The sequence below is a fragment of the Lampris incognitus genome, chromosome 10 (genome assembly GCF_029633865.1).
Source record: "Lampris incognitus isolate fLamInc1 chromosome 10, fLamInc1.hap2, whole genome shotgun sequence".
NCBI lineage: Eukaryota > Metazoa > Chordata > Actinopteri > Lampriformes > Lampridae > Lampris > Lampris incognitus.
The window spans coordinates 39,074,340-39,097,991 of NC_079220.1; the positions used below are offsets into that span (position 1 = coordinate 39,074,340).

General features: G+C 42.2%; 1 protein-coding gene across 2 annotated transcripts; it reads right to left on the reverse strand.

The window, feature by feature from the left end:
* Positions 1 to 1,211: 1,211 nt before the first annotated feature.
* coil (coilin p80) lies at positions 1,212 to 23,312 on the reverse strand. Of its 2 annotated transcripts, none has more exons than XM_056288204.1 (7): positions 23,193 to 23,312; positions 19,724 to 20,798; positions 19,478 to 19,561; positions 17,142 to 17,189; positions 16,483 to 16,552; positions 12,168 to 12,256; positions 1,212 to 1,546 (listed from the first exon to the last, which is right to left on the reverse strand). In XM_056288204.1, the coding sequence occupies exons 1-7, from the start codon at positions 23,195 to 23,197 to the stop codon at positions 1,499 to 1,501; spliced, it is 1,419 nt and encodes a 472-aa protein (XP_056144179.1). In that variant the 5' UTR covers positions 23,198 to 23,312; the 3' UTR covers positions 1,212 to 1,498. The 2 variants fall into 2 exon arrangements, with proteins under 2 accessions (XP_056144179.1, XP_056144178.1); XM_056288203.1 differs by lacking the exon at positions 23,193 to 23,312 and adding an exon at positions 21,491 to 21,741 and having other exon boundaries at positions 1,213 to 1,546.
* Between the last annotated feature and the right edge of the window lie 340 nt (positions 23,313 to 23,652).

Consider the following 23,652-nt stretch of genomic DNA (forward strand, 5'->3'; position numbering starts at 1 on the left):
CCTTTTCTCACCCGGGCTACACAAAGCAAGAGAGGCAAGATTGAGATGGCTTGGACATGTGTGGAGGAGAGATGCTGGGTATATTGGGTGAAGGATTCTGAATATGGAGCTGCCAGGGAAGAGGAAAAGAGGAAGGCCTAAGAGTAGGTTTATAGATGTGGTGAGAGAGGACATGCAGGTGGCTGGTGTGACAGAGGAAGATGAAGAGGACAGGAAAAGATGGAAATGGATCATCTGCTGTGGCGACCCCTAACGGGAGCAGCCGAAATTAGTAGCAGTAATTTGTATAGTTCGCAAAGTGTTTGTCACATAAACAATATGCTCTGGGCTGTCAAAATCTCTATTGGGATTCTGACACAGGAGATAACATGAAACAACGCCTGTGCAATCAAGTTGTTCACAAAAAAAACTATATTGGATACCTTTAATTTTATTATCGTGCCTAATTAAATTGTTTCTATTACATTTATCTTTGATTGTATCTTTTTCTTTAAATTGCATATTTTGTGTATTGCTTTTCTTTCCTACTCTGTAAAGCGCTTTAGAATTGGTTTTCCAAAAGTGCTTAATAGTTTATTTTAATTAATTATCATTATTAATAAACAACATCGGAGAATGGCTACAGATGAGCGTAGTGGAGGCAGGGAGAGCTGCGATGGATAGGGGATGGTGGAAGAGACTTGAGGTATCAGCTGTGCTCCTATGACCTCCATAGATTACGGAACTGGTGAAGTGCAAGTCATTCACAGAACCCAAACACATCACTGTAGTTTACAAGGGCTTTCTAATCTGTTACATGATGGTGATAAATATATTTTTCACACACACCCCCACAGAAAAAAAAATCTCTGGCAATAACAGTGCTATCCTCTGCTTTCATCACCGTTTAAAATAAAATCATCAAAAATGACTTTTAGTTTTAAAAACCCAAGAAAATACTTGTTCGACAAAGCCAGTGGTTATTCTGAATATGAAATGGGAATAATGTGAAATTACTTAAAGTACACACACCTTACTAGCACAAGCTGAGCAAGCTAACAACCAGATTCTGTGAGAGAGATTGATTTGGGGCCCAAAGCAGTTTTTTGCATCCCAGCCTCTTGTGGCAGACTTGCACCCCTGGTAGAACTTTACCAATCATAGTCGCAATCGTTTCACATTGTCTGTTGGACCAACTGGTGATGTGCTGACAGCAGCATCCCCTTCTGAGAACCAATAATCGATGAGGTAGAGATGAAACAAAAATGACAAGTGGGGACTTGAAAACAAGGAAATGCAGATGGGAAAGGAAGATCTATATTTGCTCATTTACCATTTTCCTAACTACCACATAACTTGTGGTATGAACAAAAACTTAGTATTCACCTTGATTAATAGACAATAATAGACAATTTCCTAAAAAATGAAATGGCGCACACAGCACATTTTATTAGAAAATGTATTCGCTCAAGGATGGTGTAAGACAAGCAAATGCCTGCCACAATTCTCTGGTGAAATGTTAAATGACAAGCCTTGGCTCCAGCAAGGAATCCCAATGTTCTGTAACCTGGAGAAGAAAAAAGGAAGATATAACTGAATTAAAACAGTGACATCTGAAGGAATCTGATTTATTTGAAAATTAAATAAATGCAGAGAACATGTTATATGCGTCCATCATGCCTCCATCAGTATACCACAATTGTCCTTTCCTGGACACTAACAGATACCCATCACATCCAAAATCTGATTAGCAGGGGTAGTCAAGCTTGTGCCAATATTTTGATTATTGGATACTGATGTAAGAGAACGCTGCCAAAAGTTTAACACTAGCCTGGGTACGACAAAATGGAGTGAAATAATTAGGGTTGGGCCAATAATCAATTTTATCCCAAAAGTAAATTTTCATTTGGATAATTTTGGACAATAATAGAATAATCACAACTCTGCACCCATGGCTACAGGTGTTGTTGGCACCTGCCTTTAATCAGTGACTGTTTTAACTGATTGGCTGGATTTGATCAGTCACCTCCTAATGTGATGTTCTTCACAAACACAGATTCAAAACTAGATGTAAAGATATTTTTCATAGACTAATATAATCAAATTTTAGAAACACAGCTGTGGAATTACTTTCTATAGCTAGAAATTGTATTTGTGTCTCAGAGAAAGTTGTGGTTAACATACTTGTAAGACATTGTGGACATTTAAGTCCTGTTCTCAGCATTTAGACCATTTCTAAAATGGTAAATGGGCTGCTTTTATACAGCACTTTTCTAGTCTACTGACCACTCAAAGTGCTTTACAGCGTGTGCCTCACAGTCACCCATTCACACAAACATTCATACACTGATGGTGGAGGCTGCTATGCAAGGTGCCAACCTGCTAATCAGGAGCAGTTAGGGGTTCGTTGTCTTGCTCAAGGACACTTCAACACCCTCTCTGGAGGAGCCGGGGATCGAACCAGTTGTTAAGTTTGTTGTTAACTTTTGTTGGTGCCTATAATACAGTTAATACGGTAGCCTGTTTTGTTAGTCACTTTTACTGCAGTCTTTACGGTAACCCTCCTGTTAGGCGGAAGGTGCGCTGCTAGTGAAAGGCACTTGTTGAAATGTTCGGTAGGCTGTGGCCACTTGCTGTTGAGAGCGCAAATAAAACTCAGTTAAATAAGTACAGTTGTCTTATTTGAAATTAACATTGGTAGCAGAGGATGGCTGCCTCGAATGACTTCAGACAGCCTCCTGGATTTGATGAAAAGAAGCCGTATGAAAACTGGAAAAATTAAGTGGAAATATGGAGACGAGTGACGAACTTGGACAAGAAAAAGCAAGTGTTGGCTGTGGCTCTATCGTTGACAGGTAGAGCGAGGGATACTGCTTTAGGAATAAATGTAGATGATCTAAATAAGTATGATGGAATGACCACTTTGTTTGGGGAACTTGACAAGGTTTTTTGAGAGAAGAGAAGGACCGGGCCTACGAAGCCTATTCTGAGTTTGATCGAATATCGAGGGAAAATGGCGTCTCGATGGTAGACTTTATTGTTGATTTTGAACAGAAATACAATAGCATCCGTAAATTCGAGATGGTTCTACCCGATGCTGTTTTGGCGTTTAAACTACTGGATACAGCAGGTCTTGATGTGAAAGACAAGCAACTGGCATTGACTGCATGTGGTAAGCACACTTTTGATGATATGAAGTCAGCACTGAAACGCATATTCGGAGAAAAACATGAGTAGAAGGCGGGAGCCATTAATGTGAGTCAGGATGCAGCCTACTACACAGATCAAAGAAAACCGCACCCACGAGCCCAAAGTGTGCAAGCTAGAGGACCACTCGCAGGCACAAATCCACTTGATAAGTACGGAAGACGAACAAAGTGTGGGATTTGTCAAAGCACATTCCACTGGGTGAAAGATTGCCCACATAAGAAAGAACATGTAAAGGTGACAGAAGAAAATAAATGCACAGAAGAACCTGATGAGTGTAATGTAACGCTGTTTTCTAAGGAATCGGATACGGAAATATTCATGGTTGAGGCTCTGGGATCAGCTGTCATTGACACGGCATGCACAAGGACTGTCTGTGGTGAAAAATGGCTGAATAACTATGTAGGGGGACTAAATGAGAAAGAAGTACAGAAAATAGTTAACACAGAGAGTAGCAAGCCTTTCAAGTTTGGGGATGGGCGAGTTGTACATTCGACAAAAAAGGTCAAGATACCAGCCAAGATAGGAGAAACAAAATGCTGTATAGAAACAGAAGTGGTCCCATCTGACATCCCTTTACTGCTGAGTAAAACGTCGCTAAAGAGAGCAGGAGCTGTGCTGAACTTGGAGAACGATACAGCAATAATGTTTCAGCAACCATAGCTCTGGAGATGACCTCCTCAGGACACTACTGTCTGAACATAATGGATAATGAGTCCCCATGCAATACATATGAGAATGTGGTCCTGGCCATCACAGAGAATATGACTAAGGCACAAAAACACAAAGCTTTACTGAAACTTCACAAGCAATTCGGACATGCATCAGTTGACAAACTGAAGAAGCTGCTGATAAATGCTGGAAACACTGATGATGAGAGCACTGCTATTCTAGAAGAGATAGTAGGAAAATGTGAGATATGTCTTAAGTACAGCAAGCCTAAGCCCAAGCCTGCTGTTGGTCTGCCCATGGCCTCCCGATACAATGAGACTGTGGCAGTAGATTTACATGAGCTAGAACCGAATGTGTGGTACCTGCACATTATCGATCACTTCACACGCTTCAGTGCGGGTGGCATTGTGACCTCAAAGAAACCAAGTGTGATAGTGAAATGCTTTGTACATTCCTGGATCAGTGTCCATGGTCCACCGGAGCGTCTCTTCAGCAACAATGGTGGCGAGTTCAATAATGAGGAAATAAGAGACATGGCAGAGAACTTCAACATCGAGATAAAGACGACTGCTGGCTATAGTCCATGGAGCAATGGCTTGCTGGAACGCCATAACCAAACGCTCAGAGATAATGCTGAAGGTAAAACTTGACAACGGAGTTGACTGGAAAACTGCACTGGATTGGGCACTCATGGCAAAGAACACAATGCAGAACGTAGATGGCTTCAGCCCACATCAGCTGGTGTTTGGACAGAATCCGAACCTTCCCTCTGTGTTAGTGGATCAGCCACCTGCTTTGGAGGGAACTACTATGAGTGCATGGGTGGGACAGCACATAACAGCATTACATGCAGCAAGGAAAGCTTTCACAGAGGCAGAGTGCTCAGAGAGAATCAGAAGAGCTCTACGAAAGCAACTTCGTCCAACAGATGAGAAGTATGAAACTGGGGACAAGGTGTTCTACAAAAGGACAGACTGTGTTGAGTGGAAAGGTCCTGGAGTTGTGATAGGACAAGATGGGGTGGTGATCTTTGTACGCCATGGTGGGACCTATGTCAGAGTTCATCATTCTAGGCTGCGGAAGGCTGATAAGAGTGAAGTAAGTGCTAGTGGGGGTCTAGAGCACCCTGGGGAGAATGTTACTGAGGGCAATATGAATGTACCTGTTACTGATAGTGATGTTGATGTTGTTAACAATGACAGTGGGAACATACGTGGTACTGATTGTGACATAGATGTTGATATGAACAATGACGGTGAGGCTGGGGGTGTTACAGACAATGATACAGATGTCACTGAAGGTAACAATCATAAGGATAATCAACAGACAGGCATAAGGGTAGGAGCCTCCCTAGGGCTGAAAACAGGTCAAACAATCAGCTTTGTGGATAATGTAACAGGTGCGTCTAACAGAGCTAAAGTGATGGGACGAGCAGGAAAGGCTACAGGAAATAACAGAAACTGGTACAACCTACAGTACTTAGAACCATCTGACATTGCTGGTACTATGGGGTCAGCGGATCTTACTAAGGTAGACAATCTTCGGGTTAATCCACTGGATAGTGTAGAACTATGCTCTGATATGCAGGAAAATTATGTATTAGTCACAGATGGTGTTTCGTTTGATAAGGCTAAACTAGATGAAATCAGTAGCTGGAAGAATGATGGGGTGTTTGAGGAGGTAAAAGATATGGGTCAAAGGCATGTGTCCACTACATGGGTGTGTACACTGAAAGAAACTCCTGATGGCATAATACCCAAAGCACGTCTTGTGGCTAGGGGTTTTGAAGAATTCAACACTAAAGATCTACAGAAGGACTCACCTACATGCTCATTAGAGTCCCTCAGACTACTCATGTCAGCTCTATGTCAGAATAAGTGGCATCAAATAACTTATCCAGAACAAAAGGATTCATCGTATTCTGTGGTCAGCTACAAAGGAACAGCTGGCAGACTATCTGACCAAAAAGGGAGCCTCTTCCCTGGTATTACTTAAGGCACTGAATAATGGACAATGGAAGCTAGATGACTGAGTCTGACTGTTGATAACTGAGCATTTGTTTTGTTTTCCTGACATATTATCCTTGCAGTTTTTGTTTTTAAAAAAGAGGGGAGATAATGTTAAGTTTGTTGTTAACTTTTGTTGGTGCCTATAATACAGTTAATACGGTAGCCTGTTTTGTTAGTCACTTCTACTGCAGTCTTTACGGTAACCCTCCTGTTAGGAGGAAGGCGTGCTGCTAGTGAAAGGCACTTGTTGAAATGTTCGGTAGGCTGTGGCCACTTGCTGTTGAGAGCGCAAATAAAACTCAGTTAAATAAGTACAGTTGTCTTATTTGAAACTAACACCAGTGACCTTCCGATTACTAGATGACCTGCTCTACCTCCTGAGCCATGCCGCCCCTCTGCATTTCTCAAATTTTAAAACAAATCTAATCATGCTAAATCTAATTCAATTTTGCACAATAAACAAAAAAACAAATGGCGGGGCGTGAATGTAACTGGGGGAACAGCCCAAATCAAGGTGAAGAAGGGGTCGCAAGCCTGAGCAAAAGCACAGAAAGCAGTTTTACTACTGTTGCTTATTCATACATGGTGCCTGTGCATGCCGAGTCGGTAGCCAGCTATGCAGAACAGGACCACATTAATGATATGCATGTCCAAACAATCATTTTTAATACAGCTTGTTGGATTCATTACAGACTACTAATTCAAACATTACCATGTGTCATAACTTACAGAATCCTTTTTACTTGTACAGTAAGCACTGTACCCTTCCTGTGACACCAAGACTATAAAAAATTGGCTTTATGTAAAGTATTTAACCCCAATTAATTATTTCTTGTTTTACCATGTTGTAAAATCAATTGTTTTTGTAATAATGGTGAACATGGCTGAGTATAAGGGATAGATTAAGGCGATAGGCCATGACAAATTCATTGGCTCGCAGTAGGGCTGAATGCCTTGAGGAAAAAAATTCTGATTGCAAATTTTCTGACCAAAAACTGATTGCGGTTTAAGATTAGATAATTTTCTATTTGTAGTGTTCCAGGTAAAATTGACCTTATGTATATTGTTACCAAGTTGTTTGTTGTTTTTTTTTTTTTTACTACTTTATTGATCCCCGTGGGGAAATTCTTCCTCTGCATTTAACCCATCCTAGCTGTGTAGCTAGGAGCAGTGTGCAGCCGCCGTGCAGCACCCGGGGACCAACTCCAGTTCTTTTCCAGTTGCCTGGGTCAAGGGCACAGACAGGAGTACTTAACCTAAAATGCATGTCTTTTTTACATGTGTGTTAGGGTTTGCTCGGACATACAAGCATCACTACAAAGTCAAGCCAGACTGGTTTTGAAATTAATGCCCATACAAATAATTTAATTACAACCATTGTTTAGTCAAACATTGTTCTTACTGGACTTCTAACAATCAGCAATAGAAAATAGCAACAGAAAAACAAACACTTGACCTAGAAAAGTAAAATCTTCATTTGCAGAATTATTACATATCACTGTTGATATGTAGTATAACAGTAGGAAAAAAAAAAAATAAAAATCTTCACTTTGTGATGAGGCTTACAATTTTCAACGTACAAATTAACTTCTATAATTTAAAAGAAAAAAACATATATATATATATATATATATATATAGGTTTTTTTCTTTCTGGAAACCGTCAGTGGTGTTGATAAAAGTGCTCAACAAAGGAGCGGGAATATCAATATAGATGTAGGAAAGAAAAAAAACCTTAATACATAGCAGTACAAGCTTGTTTCATGCGTCGTGCACTCATCAGCTTCTAATGTGAATCACATTAGCTGCTGATGATTGCTTATGGCATCAAACAGTCTTGTACTGTCTCAAAGAATTTACTTGACTCACTGGATTTCATATATATATATATATCAGCCCAAGAATAGGTACTCAGGACCAGATCGGTTGAGGCAGGGGGTCTACCACACCAGACAAGACCAGAGAAGACCAAAGATCCCAAGATGCAGGCTGTGCAAAGATGCCCCTGAGACAGTCCAGCACTTAGTTGCAGGGTGTAAAATGTTAGCTGGGAAAGCATACACTGAAAGGCATAACCAAGTGGCTGGGATAGTTATAGAAATATCTGTACTGAATACATACTGGAAGTTCCCAAGTCCAAATGGGAGACACCGCCAAAGGTGGTTGAGAATGGCAGAGCTCAGAACCTGTGGGACTTCAAGTTCCAGACTGACAAGCAGGTACTGGCTAACCAACCAAAGATTGTAGTGGTTGACAAGGAACAGAAGACAGCAGTAGTAATCAATGTAGCAATCTCAAGTGACAGCAACAACAGGAAGAAATGGCATGAGAAGTCAGAGAAATACCAAGGGCTGAGGGAAGAACTAGATTGGATGTGGAAGGTGAAATCCACAGTAGTCCCAGTGGTAATAGGAGCGCTAGGAGCTGTGACCCCCAAACTGGGAGAGTGGCTCCAGCAGATTCCAGGAACAACATCTGAGGTCTCTGCCCAGAAAAGTATGGTGCTAGGAACAGCTAAGATACAGCGCAGAACCCTCAAACTCCCAGCCTTTGGTAGAGGAACCGAGCTTGAGGAAGAAACACACCACCCGGGAAAAAAAAGAAGGGTGAGATGGAGATTATATATATCAGTTCCAGGTTCTTGGCCTTTGTCCATGAATGTCTTGTTCCAGTAGCCCATTTCTCATCAGGTTGTCCTGGTTCCTCAACACCTGACACAGACCTTGTTACTCCAGGCAATGTCCAAGCCGATATGATTCTATTCGTGTTACTCTCACTCATATCTGAGACTTGTATAGCATTAGGAGTTTATGCAATGAACTCTTACTGGAGACTCGTTCCAACTGGGGTTTGAACCCCAGTCTCTGGCAGAAAAGCTGCCATTCCTACCTAATGAGCTATCCAACTGCTACAAGGAATGAGCGAGACATTGATTCGCTAATCCACCTCACCAAGAGCTACAGTGACGACATTGGGATGTCATTTGGACTGGACAAGTGTGGTCGAATGGTGGAAAAAGAGGAAAGGTGGTGAGGACTGAAGGTGTTAAATTACCAGATGGCAGGATAACAGACACACAGGACAGTTGCAAGTACCTGGGTATTCCACAGGCAAATGGAAACCACACAGAGACAGCAAGGTCAGCTACAGCCAAATATCTCCAGAGAATGAGGCAGGTCCTCAGGAGCCAGCTCAATGGGAAGAACAAGATCCAAGCTATCAACACATATGCCCTACCAATCATCAAATACCCAGCTGGAATAATAAGCTGGGCAAAGGCGGAGATAAAGGCCACAGTTGTCAGGACACAGAAATTCCTCACAATGCATAGAGGGTTGCACCTGAAGTCCAGCAGCCTGAGACTATACGATAAGCAAAAAGATGGGGGCCGATTGTTAGTGAGTGTCAGAGCCACTATCCAGGATGAAACAAGGAACATCAGGGAGCAGAGGACAAGAGAGTGGGGAAGAAGAAGAAGAGGTGTTATAGAAGACTAAGTCCCCCCCCCCATGGGATGTACCATCAACAGTTACAAGATGTGGCTGATATCAAGAAATCATACAAGTGGCTAGAAAAGCCTTCATGCCTGTATGATCAGAGCCACAGAGGCTCTAATCATAGCAGAACAAGAAAAGGGACTCAGAACCACATCGGTTGAGGCAGGGGTCTACCACACCAGAAGAAATCCAAGATGCAGGCTGTGCAAAGACACCCTTGAGACAGTCCAGCAATTAGTAGCAGGGTGAAAGATGCTAGCTGGGAAAGTGTACACTGAAAGGCATAACCACGTTGCTGGGATAGTGTACAGGGACATTTGTACTGAATACAGACTGGAGGTCCCCTAGTCCAAATGGGAGAGACTGCCAAGGGTGGTTAAGAATGGCAGAGCTAAAATCCTGTGGGATTTCCATTTCCAGACTGACAAGCAGGTGCTAAGTAACTGAGCAGACACTGTGCTGCTCGACAAGGAGCAGAAAACAGCAGTAGTGATCAATGTAACCATCCTGAATAACGGCCACATCAGAAGAAGACTCTTTATTATCAGTCATTGTACATACATACAACGAAATTCGTTTTCTGCAGTTAACCCATCCTATGCTAGCAGCAGCGGGCAGCCAGAGTGTAGCGCCCGGGGACCCATTCCAGTTCTTTTTTCCAATTTCTTAGGTCAGGGGCACAGGCAGGAGTATTAACCCTAACATGCATGTTTTTGATGGAGGGAGGAAACTGGTGCACCCAGAGGAAACCCACCCAGACACGGGAAGAACATGGAAACTCCACACAGAAAGGACCTGGGATGGCCTGGGGTTCGAATCCAGGACCCTCTTACTGTGAGACAACAATGCTAAATATTTGAAATTCAAGATTTTCAATCTCACTGATACACTGCCTGAATACGCCCACACAGTCCACAGAGATGGACTATCCTGATCTTACTAGAATCTAGAATGGGCTTTGATATGAGCATTAAGGGCATAGTTTGCTACCTTCTGCATCTTTTTTTGTCTTATATTTTTCTTATATTTGCCTTTATATTCTGGTTTTACTTTATATTTTTATCTTTCAACTTTCAAAACTGTCTTAATGCTCGAAGAGAGAACCTGCATGAAAGTATTTCATTGCATTGCCTGCAATGTTGCATACGAAAATAAACTTAAAACTTGATCTTGTCATTGTTGTTCTGCTTTTTGAATTTTTGACTTGCAAAAATTTCAGTCAAAACATTCTACCGTTAACCAACAGCGCTAAGTATCACATGAACATTTCTTTCTTTATTTTTATATATACACTACCGTTCAAAAGTTTGGGATCACCCAAACAATTTTGTGTTTTCCATGAAAAGTCACACTTATTCACCACCATATGTTGTGAAATGAATAGAAAATAGAGTCAAGACATTGACAAGGTTAGAAATAATGATTTTTATTTGAAATAAGATTTTTTTTACATCAAACTTTGCTTTCGTCAAAGAATCCTCCATTTGCAGCAATTACAGCATTGCAGACCTTTGGCATTCTAGCTGTTAATTTGTTGAGGTAATCTGGAGAAATTGCACCCCACGCTTCCAGAAGCAGCTCCCACAAGTTGGATTGGTTGGATGGGCACTTCTTTGAGCAGATTGAGTTTCTGGAGCATCACATTTGTGGGGTCAATTAAACGCTCAAAATGGCCAGAAAAAGAGAACTTTCATCTGAAACTCGACAGTCTATTCTTGTTCTTAGAAATGAAGGCTATTCCATGCGAGAAATTGCTAAGAAATTGAAGATTTCCTACACCGGTGTGTACTACTCCCTTCAGAGGACAGCACAAACAGGCTCTAACCAGAGTAGAAAAAGAAGTGGGAGGCCGCGTTGCACAACTGAGCAAGAAGATAAGTACATTAGAGTCTCTAGTTTGAGAAACAGACGCCTCACAGGTCCCCAACTGGCATCTTCATTAAATAGTACCTGTTAGAGCCTGTTTGTGCTGTCCTCTGAAGGGAGTAGTATACACCGGTGTAGGAAATCTTCAATTTCTTAGCAATTTCTCGCATGGAATAGCCTTCATTTCTAAGAACAAGAATAGACTGTCGAGTTTCAGATGAAAGTTCTCTTTTTCTGGCCATTTTGAGCGTTTAATTGACCCCACAAATGTGATGCTCCAGAAACTCAATCTGCTCAAAGAAGTGCCCATCCAACCAATCCAACTTGTGGGAGCTGCTTCTGGAAGCGTGGGGTGCAATTTCTCCAGATTACCTCAACAAATTAACAGCTAGAATGCCAAAGGTCTGCAATGCTGTAATTGCTGCAAATGCAGGATTCTTTGACGAAAGCAAAGTTTGATGTAAAAAAAATCTTATTTCAAATACAAATCATTATTTCTAACCTTGTCAATGTCTTGACTCTATTTTCTATTCATTTCACAACATATGGTGGCGAATAAGTGTGACTTTTCATGGAAAACACGAAATTGTTTGGGTGATCCCAAACTTTTGAACGGTAGTGTATATATATATATATATATATATATATATATATATATATTTTTTTTTTTTTTTGTGTTTCTTGAAATTGCTTCAAGATCTCAAATAATTTTCATTGCAATCCAATTGGAGCAGACTGAGACCCCTGATTTTCAGCTACCTCTTTGGACTAGTTCGGTGCAGAGCTGAGTGCTCATAAAGAATTACACTTCTCCAAAGATCTGACTTTACCAAAAATCTGTCTGAATGAAACAATGTGATTTTTTTGGCATATGTTTTAGGTTAGACCCATGCTTTAGGAGTTGTAAAGAAGACATATGAAACGATAACATGACTTACCCTTGAGTCACGGGACACAGCATATTCAACTCTCTCTGACCCGTCTGGGTTCTGATAAACCAGGTCAAACTTCCCAGGCACCACAAAGGCTGAGAGACACAGTGAGTATATTAGGGTTACCATATTAGAAACAGGCATTCCAGGAATTCCTGGAAAAAAGTTGAGAGAGCTATTCTAGACCCCCCCCCCAAAAAAAATCCAAGTCTAAGAGAACAAAGGAGCCTACATGAAAAATAGTTTCAGTGATGAGAAATGGCCACCAACAAACAACAGTTTTCATTTTTAAAAAGTAACAGTACGGGGGAGAGACTGAGAGAAGCTGGTTCGTCTTTCACATTGTCACTGGGTTAAACATGTATCAGTGCCATTAACCAAGTCAATCAGGGCATTGAGTGTACCAGGCAGCTCTCTAGTAGCCAGGTCATCTTTCAGTGTTTCAGATAAAATAATGATAATAATTAATAATTCTGAGGTGGCACAGTGGTTAGCGCGGTTGCCTCATAGCAAGAAGGTCCTGGGTTCAAGCCCCGGAGTAGTCCAACGTTGGGGATTGTCTTCTGTGTGGAGTTTGCATTTCTCCCCGTGTCTGCATGGGTTTCCTCCAGGTGCTCAGGTTTCCTCCCACAGTCCAAAGACATGTAGGTCAGGTGAATCAGCCATACTAAAATGTTCCTAGGTGTGAAGGTGTGTGTGTCAGCCCTGTGATGGTCTGGCGGCCTATCTAGGGTGTCTCCCTGCCTGCCACCTAATGACTGCTGGGATAGGCTCCAGCATCCCCCGTAACGCTGAGTAAGGATAAGCGGTTTGGACAATGAATGAATGAATAAAAGAATGTTGAGTTTTATTTTTGGATTTTAGACCATACAAACTTAATTTTCTGTTTAATGAATGCCCTGCTTCACATCTTGGGACAAAAAAAAAAAAAAAAACAACAAAAAAAGCCCTGGGCGGCCAGGTAGTGTAGCCATCTATTCCGTTATCTACCAACCAAGGATCTTGGTTCAGATCCCCGTGTTGCCTCCAGCTTGGTGGGCGTCCCTACAGACACAATTGGCCATATCTGCAGGAGGGAAACCAGATGTGGGTTTGTGTGCTGGTCGCTGCACTAGCGCCTCCTGGGTATGTGTCCTGGTCGCTGCACTAGCGCCTCCTCTGGTCGGTTGGGGCACCTGTTCGGGGGGGGGGCCTGGGGGGAATGGCATAACCCTCCCATGTGCTACGTCCCCCTGGCGAAACTCCTCACTGTCAGGTGAAAATAAGCCCTCTCATTCACGCATAGGTATTCCGTCTTGCTCCTACTGACTTTCATTCCTCTTCTCTCCAGTGCATATCTCCACCTCTCCAGGCTCTCCTCAACCTGCACCCTACTCTCACTACAGATCTCAATGTCATCCGCAAACATCATAGTCCACGGAGACTCCTTTCTGATCTCGTCCGTCAACCTGTCCATCACCATTGCAAACAAGAAAGGACTCAAAGCCGATCCTTGATGTAATCCCACCTCCACCTTCAACCCATCTGTCATTCCAACTGCACACCTTACCATTGTTACACTTACCTCATACATATCCTGCACCACTCCTACATACTTCTCTGAAACTCCCGACTTCCTCATACAATACCACACCTCCTCTCTCGGCAGCCTGTTGTATGTTTTCTCTAAATCCACAAAGACCCAATGTAACTCCTTCTGGCCTTCTCTATACTTCTCAGTCAACATTCTCAAAGCAAACATCACATCTGTAGTGCTCTTTCGTGACATGAAACCATACTGCTGCTCGCTAATCATCACCTCTCCTCTTAAACTAGCTTCTATTACTCTTTCCCATATCTTCATGCTGTGGCTGATCAACTTTATACATCTGTAGTTGCTGTAGTGCTGCACATCACCCTTACTCTTGGAAATCGGTACCAGTATGCTTCATCTCCACTCCTCAGACATCCTCTCACTTTCCAAGATTGTGTTAAACAATCTAGATAAAAACTCCACGGCCATCTCTCCTAAACATCTCCATGCCTCCACAGGTATGTCATCAGGACCACTGCCTTTCCACTCTTCATCCTCTTCACAACTGCCCCCACTTCCTCCTTGCTAATCCACCGCACTTCCTGATTCACTATCCCCACATCATGCAACCTTTTCTTGCTCTTTTTCTTCATTCATCAGCCCCTCAAAGTACTCCTTCCACCCTCTCAGCACACTCTCCTTGCTTGAGGACATTTCCGTCTCCATCCTTGATCGCCCTAACATGCTGCACATCCTTCCCAGCTTGGTCCCTCTGTCTAGCCAGTCGGTACAAGTCCTTTTCTCATCACATCCTCCTCATCACTCTTCATATATATTATATTCTTCATATATCTTATAAATCCTTTCTGTTATCCGCTTTCAATGTTTCGTGCTGCTTGAAGAAAACCTGCTCCAGAATGCATGCAACCTCAGGCTGAGCACCAGTTCACCTTTCAGCACGACAATGACCCGAAGCATACAGCCAAGACAAAGCTGAAAAGACTTCAGGACAAGTCTCTGACTGGCTGAGCCAAAGCCTAGACTTAAACCCCATAGAACATCTGTGAAAAGCCCTGTAGATGGCAGTTCAGAGATGCTTCCCATCCAATTTGGCAAAACTTTAGAGGATCTGCCAGGAAGAATGGGATAAACTGCCTAATTCCAGCTGTTCAGAGCTTGTAGAGACTTAACCAAGAAGCTGTAATTGCTGCCAAAGAGGCTTTTACAAAGTACTGACTTAAGAGTCTAAATACATATGAGATTGCAGTTTTTGTTTTTTAATAAATCTGCAAAAATTTCGAAAATCATCTTTCTACTTTGTCATTAGGGGTTATTGAGTGTAGTAGAGTGATGGACAAATATATATTATATCCATATACAATGATCAGCCAAAACATTAAAACCACCGATAGGTAAGTGAATAACATTAATTATCTTGTTACAATGACACCTGTCAAGGGGTGGGATATATTAGGCAGCAAGTGAACAGTCAGTTCTTGAAGCTGATATGTTAGAATTAGGAAAAATGGGCAAGCATAAGGATCTGAGTGACTCTGACAGGGGACAAATTGTGATGGCTAGATGACTGGGTCAGAGCATTTCTAAAACGGCAGGTCTTGTAGGGTGTTCCCGGTATGCAGTGGTCAGTACCTACCAAAAGTGGTCCAAGGAAGGACAACTGGTGAACCAACAACAGGGTCATGGTCGCCCAAGACTCATTAATGAGCAAAGGCTAGCTACCCTGTCTGGTCAATCACTCAGAAGAGCCGTAGTACTGTAGCTCAAATTGCTGAAAAAGTTAATGCTGGCTATGATAAACAGGTGTCAGGACACACAGTCTATTGCAGATTGCTGTGTATGGGGTTGCGTAGCCGCAGACCAGTCAGAGTGCCCATGATGACCCCTGTCCACCGCCAAAAGCACCTACAGTGGGCATGTGAGCATCAGAACTGGACCATGGAGCAGTGGAAGAAGGTGACCTGGTCTGATGAATCATGTTTTCTTTTACATCATCTGGATGGCCAGGTGCGTGTGCATTTTTTACCTGGGGAAGAGATGGCACTAGGATGCACTATGGGAAGAAGGCTAGCCAGCGGAGGCGGTGTGATGCTCTGAGCAATGTTCTGCTGGGAAATCTTGGGTCCTGGTATTCATGTATGTGTTGCTTTGACACGTACCACCTACCTAAGTATTGTTGCAGACCAGCTACACCCCTTCATGGTATGGTATTCCCTGATGGCAGTGGCCTCTTTCAGCAGGATAATGCACCCTACCACACTGCACACATCGTTCAGGAAAGGTTTGGGGAACATGACAGAGTTCAAGCTGTTGCCTTGGCTTCCAAATTCCTCAGATCTCAATCTGATCAATCATCTGTGGGATGTGCTGGAAAAGGAAAGTCTGATCCATGGAGGCCCCACCTCACAACTTAAAGAACTTAAAGGATCTGCTGCTAATGTCTTCGTGCCAGATAGCAGAGGACCTTTTCAGAGGTCTTGTGGAGTCCATGCCTCGACGGGTCAGAGTTGTTTTGGTGGCACGAGAGGGCCCTACACAATATTAGGCAGGTGGCTTTGATGTTTTGGCTGATTGGTGTGTATGTACATACATACATACATACATACACTGTTGGCCTGCTATAAAAAAGGAGAAAAACATTTCCTTTATTATTTACTTCTATTTTAAAATAGATAGATAGATAGATAGATAGATAGATAGATAGATAGATAGATAGATAGATAGATAGATAGATAGATAGATAGATAAAGCAAGATAAATTCAACCAAGTTGTTTTAAAGTTAGCCATACTTTGGATAGTATGAAGTAGCTCCAATTCAATTTGTTTGCTGGCTGGATCAAAGCCGACAACCTTCCCCTCCTGAAATTGACAGCAATGACAACAAATAACATGAAAATCAAGCGCATTATCATGCTGGATAATTGTACTCACTAAATGTAGCATTATGGTCAGTCATTTGTATCTCTTACATTTCCACATGAAGCATATTTAGCACCACTCAATTTTGAAACATATTACACAACATGTTTGGGGAATACTCTTTGTGTAAGGGTTTATATAATATTTGCCTCAGAAAACAAGCATACTAGGAAGAATCATGTGAAACAGTAAAGGCTTAAACTGCAGCAAAAAATGTGGCTATCCATTAGTTCAGAAAGAGAACCATCTTCCCTCAACTTAGGCTAGTGATTGGGTAAAAATATGAGTCCAACCTTACGAAATGTCAAAAAAGACCAAGTTTTGCGCACACACAAATGCAGCACCATTCACCTAAGCAATCATCAAAACGTCATCCATCAGAGAGTAGCATGGCATTGCAGCAGTTCAAAACTTGACACAAGAGTTATATTACTTTGGGATCTCATCTCAGAAGATCGGCAAGGTTAACATGAAGAGTAGTAGAAATTCTGAGTGGAGTCCCACCATATTTGCTGCGAATTCAACTCACTTTATACTTTGACACCTCCGGTGTGTAGTTCTCAGTTAGTTCCACAAGCTGTTAAAACACAAACACACACACACATACACAAAGAAATATACACAAAGAAAGCTGGTATTCTTTTACACATTCTGTACTTCAATATTAACACAGGTTTTCTCTACTCCTTTCCTCTTGATTTGAAGATATTTACAGCAGCCTATAACAGACATAGGCAACCATGTGTCAAGGAAAACAATATGCATTGTCTTTATGCATGCTCAATAATCCAGGTAAGAAAATCACAGAAAGCTGAATCACTTCATCTGGACACTGTTTATTGAGACGGAAACGTTTCATTACTCATCTAAGTTCATCACTCATCTAAGTGACCTCTTCAGTCTCAACTGATTGCAGGTATTCCCACCCTTATAAACAATACAATGACATAATGACCAAAAACAACGAAGGGTTTCATATGCAAATTGCCATATTAACTAGAGTTTCAACTGCAATGTGTACTGTTCACAAAGGATTTGGGAATGTTTGCAATCACACCATTGTAAGATGGTGACAGATGTACTCTTAGCCCCCCCCCCCCAGGTTCAGGGATGGTCGTTCCCTCTTAACATAGATGGCCTCTTTGACTCACCATTCAAACCAGCGTTCCTCCCTATCAAGGATGTGCACATCCTCATCCTTGAAAGAGTGGCCACTGGCCTGTAGATGGGTGTAGACCACAGAGTCCTGGTCTGACGTGTTAGCTCTTCTGTGTTGTGCCATCCTCTTGGCTAGCATCTGTTTGGTTTCCCCGATGTACAATTAATGGCAATCCTCACAATTCCCACAGCAGCCGGGGAAGGGGGAAAATTCCACATTAAACAGGCCCAGGTTAAGTGTGGTTATCTTAACTGGGCATTTGTCAAAGCCAGGAGGACGCCCAAACAGTCCACAAGCCGATCAAAGAGAGAAGGACAACAGCTGTCTAAGCGTACACCAGTGGTGATTTCATATGTGGCCTGAGTGTCGGAACAGTTGAGATGCGTATTTTCCAAACATCACGTTTCAGTTGCTTTCAAACCCAAACACATGCTGCGCCAGAAATTCGTCCACCCCAAGGATCGGGTCCCCCGGCACAAACAGAGCAATGTAGTGCATGCTGTTAAATGCTGGGAGAATTGCAGTGACTTGTACATTGGGGAAAACCAAACAGACACCGCCCAAGAGGATGGCACAACACAGAAGAGTTAACACGTCAGACCCGGACTCCACAGTCTACACCAATCTACAGGCCAGTGGCCACTTTCAAGGATGATGATGTGCACATCCTTGATACAGGGGAACGCTGGTTTGAACGGTAAGTCCAAGAGGCCATCTATGTTAAGGCGAAACGACCATCCCTGAACTGGGGGGGGGGGGGGGGGGCTAAGATTACATCTGTCACCATTTTACAATGCTGTGACTGCAAACATTCCCAAATCCTCTGTGAATAGTACACATAGCCATTGTAACTCTAGTTAATGCTCGCAGAAATTTTCATATGAAACCCATTGTTGTTTTCAGTCGTTATGCCAATGTATTGTTTATAAGGGTGGGGATACCTGCAGTCAGTTGAGACTAAAGAGGTCACTTAAGATGAGTGATGAAACGCTTCTCTCAATAATGTTGTGTCCCGATGAACTGATTCAACTTTCTGTGAACATTTACACAGGTTTTCCATATCCAACCCAGCACTACACCAGATGTCACCTTCAACAAAAGGGGAAAGACTAATCAGTGAATTCACTTGGTGTAGTTATTGGTTGTACATAAATCCTGCATTGACATGGTTCTCCATGGCACATAGTTGCCTATACATAGCCTATAATGAGTGCCACTGCATGCTTGAAGAGTAATTAAACACTTGTCACTGCCCACAATAAGAGCAGAGTGGAGAAGGAGGGCTGGAGTTAGCAGTGCTGGGGTGGAACACCACACCCCAGTTTCTTAGAGGTCTACCCAGAATTTAGTTTATTAAAGCCAGTTGGGTCATACTGGTGGATTGATTGGGGTGTGTGTTTTACCCTAGAAAATTTCCGCATAGATTTTCTCCCTCAAAGTGGCCTTTTTTTCTTTTTTTTTTTAATCTATCACCTAGGCAATCCGTCTTATCACCTTGGGGAAATACCTACATATTTTCCGCTCATAATATGTGATTAAAGGTTTACTACCTTTTTAATGGTTGAACCAACACACTCTCACTGTATTTAGATCAGACATATATACGTGTACTGAATTGAGAAGATAGTCATGGCTGATAAAACTGGAACAAAGTCTCACAAAAGTATGAAACATTCTCTCAGACAATGTACACTTGTAAGGCTTACCTTGAAGGCAATTGTCTGTCCCACTTGTGGGGGGGCAGCTAGCAAAGGCAGGTCACTGTAGTTCCTATTGGGTAAAGTCTCAGCCTGGTTGTGTAGCAATTAAATGGATAAATAACACTACTGGAATCCAAAACTTGGTAAATGATGTCACTTATTAGAACACATATTTCTTATAGGTGAATTAGAATCAAAACATTACTACAAGAAAAATTGAAGGAACAAAGATATTGACGATTATTGACACACCTGGAGAACCACTGAACAGTTGGTCGATAAATCACTCTGGTAAGATGGCTGCTTCCACTGCTGGCTCTCAGTGGAATTGAAACTAGACTCTCCACCTGAACCGCTACTGCTCCTATCCTTGGCACCATCCCTTTCTCTTCCTCTATCCCTGCCCCTTTCTCCTCGACAATCAAACTTGGGTTTCCCTTGACTGTGTCCTGCCCAAAGAGGATCACTCAGTGATGAGGCTTGCTCCATTAGAAAGCCCTGAACCATCTTTTCGTTCACAAGCTTCACCTCCTCCACATTGCTGGTGTCTAAGTCAGACTTTCCAGGGTGTTCTACACGTTTCTCAGCAGGGAAAGAAGCAAAGCAACACATCTGTATTTGTGCACAGGCTGAAGATTGTAAAGCAGAGGTACCTGGCTGTGCTATAGAGGGGGCATTATCCCTTTTTCCCACTTTGCAAGTTTTGGGGGTGGTGAGTTGAGTTAAAGGAGTTTTTTTCAGCAGGCTATCAGATGATATCTTTGTGGGACACTCATGAGAGTCTTTACTCAATGAGGACGGCTTATGGTGTAAGTTGGCATCAGGGAGTTTGGCTTTAGGAGATACCTTGGAGGGAACTGGGAGACTGGGCACTTTGAGAGCTGTTTTTTTAGCAGCCACATCCTCTTCAGTGCTGTTGTCAGAGGAATCTGAAGAGAAGCTATGTTCAGCTCCTGCTCTCTTATTAACATTTGGCTTAAGTGTTACAGGCTTTTTAGTGCTATTGGCAGGCGGGCTGACAGGAGTCAAGCAGTTTTGGGTTGAAGCATTGAGTTCAGTAATTGCCATAGGTCCAGTCTCCTCCACTTCTTTCAATTTCCTCTTCTTTAAATGCTTTCGTTGTGCATCCTTTTTCTTCTCATCACTTGTCACCTGCTTGATCTCTATGTTCTTTGTCTTTCCTGATTTCACATTTCCTGATTTCCTGACTCCAGTCTTTGTTTGTTGACCCTCCTCTATGCACTTCAGTCTCTTCCTGGAGAATTCACTGGAGCTATCAGAATAGCCATTGTACCCACTCAACTGGACCACACTGTCTGCCTTCACCCTGTTGAATTAAGCACAGAAGAATTTGTCTGCAGTTATCTTACACATCACTTTGGTTGTGCCTCTCTAGGAATAGAGCTTCCCGTTGTAAATATTAGAGCGAAAGCCATTTATTTTTGTCATTGTACATTTGCTTGGTTACAATGAAACGTGTCTTCTGCATTTAACTCATCCTATTGTATAGGGGCAGTGGGCAGCTGTGGTGCAGCGCCCTGGGACCAACTCGTTATTTTTCCTATTGCCTTGGTCAGAGGCACAGGCAGAAGTATTAACCCTAACATGCATGTCTTTTTGATGGTCGGAGGAAACCTCGCAGACACGGGAGAACATGCAAACTCCACATAGAAAGGACCTGGGACGGCCTGGGGTTTCGAACCCAGAACCTTCTTGCTGCGAGGCACCAGTGCTAACCACTGGACCACCGTGCTGCCAAAAGAATAATGCGGATTATTTTTATTATTGCATACATATTATACAGATAACAGTTCTCACTGATTTGTGTTGTTTCGAGTTAATCGCAACAATTCTAATAACCAAATCTTAACTGTTAGTCCCTCCTGCTCTGAAAGAATAATTTCATATGAGGGTGCAAGAGCTACAAGTGATCACTATGACTTAACTAGTTGCTGGTTTGGAGTGGGATTCCAATCGCTTAGAATTTAATTGGCAGACCAGATAACTTTAATTACGAACCTGATACTGTCATTATCACGCACCACATAGATGCTTTCTGTGTGGGGCAGGTAGCAGTCCTCAATGAACAAGTTCAATATGTTTTTACGACTAAAATTAAACTTATCTCGGATTATGCTCTCAAGATCCGCTACCACACGACATTTATTCAAATCCACGAGCACCCAACACATGCGGCAGTCACCGAGGGTGGGTGGCGGATAATCAAAATATAATCGTACACGCATGGCGTTGATACCCGTGTTAGCCATTGCCTCTTCAAAAAAACAATGCGTGTCATGGTTGCCAGATATCGCGAGAGAGAAAACGCAAGCGAGCCCCGCCCCCTCCCGTTTTACTCTTCTTTTATTATTTATTTCCCGGCAGGCTAAACGCGGCAATGCATTTTTGTTGCCCTCCTCAGCCAATAAAAGGCACTGCGTGTCATTTCTTAGGTTTTCTAGTAAAGGCTAGTAGAGTACAATTAACATAACATTGCTTTTTCAACAAACCTTTTGGGTTTTTTTGCGTGACAGCAAAGATTCAAAAGAAAAAGAAGAGACTTGTAAGTCTGTTAGCTCGCTCTGTCTGTTGCTGCTCTCGCTCTGCTGTATTTTTTACAAGGACACAACATTGCAGGGTACTCTTACATACCGTTGTAACTGGCTTAACATTTTTGTGACGTAAGTATTAACTGTAAAGGAACCAAAGAAACAACACAACTTTGCCTACTGGGGAATCTTATAACCATTAGTGCGCATTTAATGAACTTTCAAAAAAGGTTTTCAGAAATAGCTTTTTGCATTGTTAGGAAGTGTATAGCAATGGAATGCAAGTTTGATCCCCATATCCTCATAACTAGATGGTTTTGAAATGAATATTCTATTCGCAACGATTACATATACTCTAAGAAATGAATACAACACCTTACAAAAGATTTGACAACCCTGTGTGACCTATATGGATACCTTGCCACCGCTTATTTCAGATTTGATATAATTTTTTTAACCAGAATTGATTCACCATTAATCGTTTGAATAAACCAGGATTGATCACATAGCCTCTCATTATTTACGTTGTATTTATTAATATATGTTATTTTTCTTTTTCAATTTTGACTTACTACTACTCCTTTGAGTAAGGTCCTCTTTCAGGTTGTGGGTGGGCCAGAGGTCATTTGAAGCCATGTTTGTGTGAGTTTATATGTGAATTTTGTATATATTGTTAAATCAAAAATAAAATTAAAAAAAGAAAAAAAACGCTGATGTAAATGTTTCCAATGTTGCCATGCTGGTTAAACCCCGAGGCAAAATACTTCGCCAACCTGAGGCAACTCCTGGCATCAGAGGAAATGATTTACCAAACTTTTCCAATGTTTTGAAAGCCATAGACCTATGCAACAAAGATCGTAGCTCACTTCAGAAAACTACTTAAATAAAGTTAAGCATGTTTTGTGCCTCATTCCACCACACATAACCTATTCATGTCAGCGTTCCTGCTTTTCATTGTTGACAGAGCTGTTTTTGTTTTTGTTTTTGTAGAATATGGAATTTTCATTTTTATGTTGTACCTGAAAGTAACCTCAGCCCAGGTGCGCTATAATTAAAGATCAATCGACAGCAATAGTCTTTTTCTTTTGGCTACTTCTGATCATCCGTTTCCATTACTTCCTGTCCTCTGCAACTTCCTCTGTCACACCAGCCACCTGCATGTTCTCTCTCACCACATCCATAAACCTCCTCTTTGGTCTTCCTCTTTTCCTCTTCCCTGGCAGCTCCATATTTAGCATCCTTCTTCCAATATACCCAGCATCTCTCCTCCACACATGTCCAAGCCAGTTCAGCCTTGCCTCTCTCGCTTTGTCTCCAAACCACCCAACGTGAGCTGTTCCTTTAATATAAACGTTCCTAATCCTGTCCTTCTTCGTTACTTCCAATGAAAATCTCAGCATCTTCAACTCTGCCACCTCCAGCTCCACCTCCTGTCTTTTCATCGGTGCCACTGTTCCCAGATCATATAACATAGCTGGTCTCACAACCATCTTGTAAACCTTCCCTTTAACTTCTGTCACAAATCACTCCTGACACTAAAACTGATGTTCTTAATAGTGACCTCGGGGGGAAAACCCATTGTTCGGCAGCTATTTTGGGGGCAAATAAAAGAGCAATCCCGGGGTCGCACGG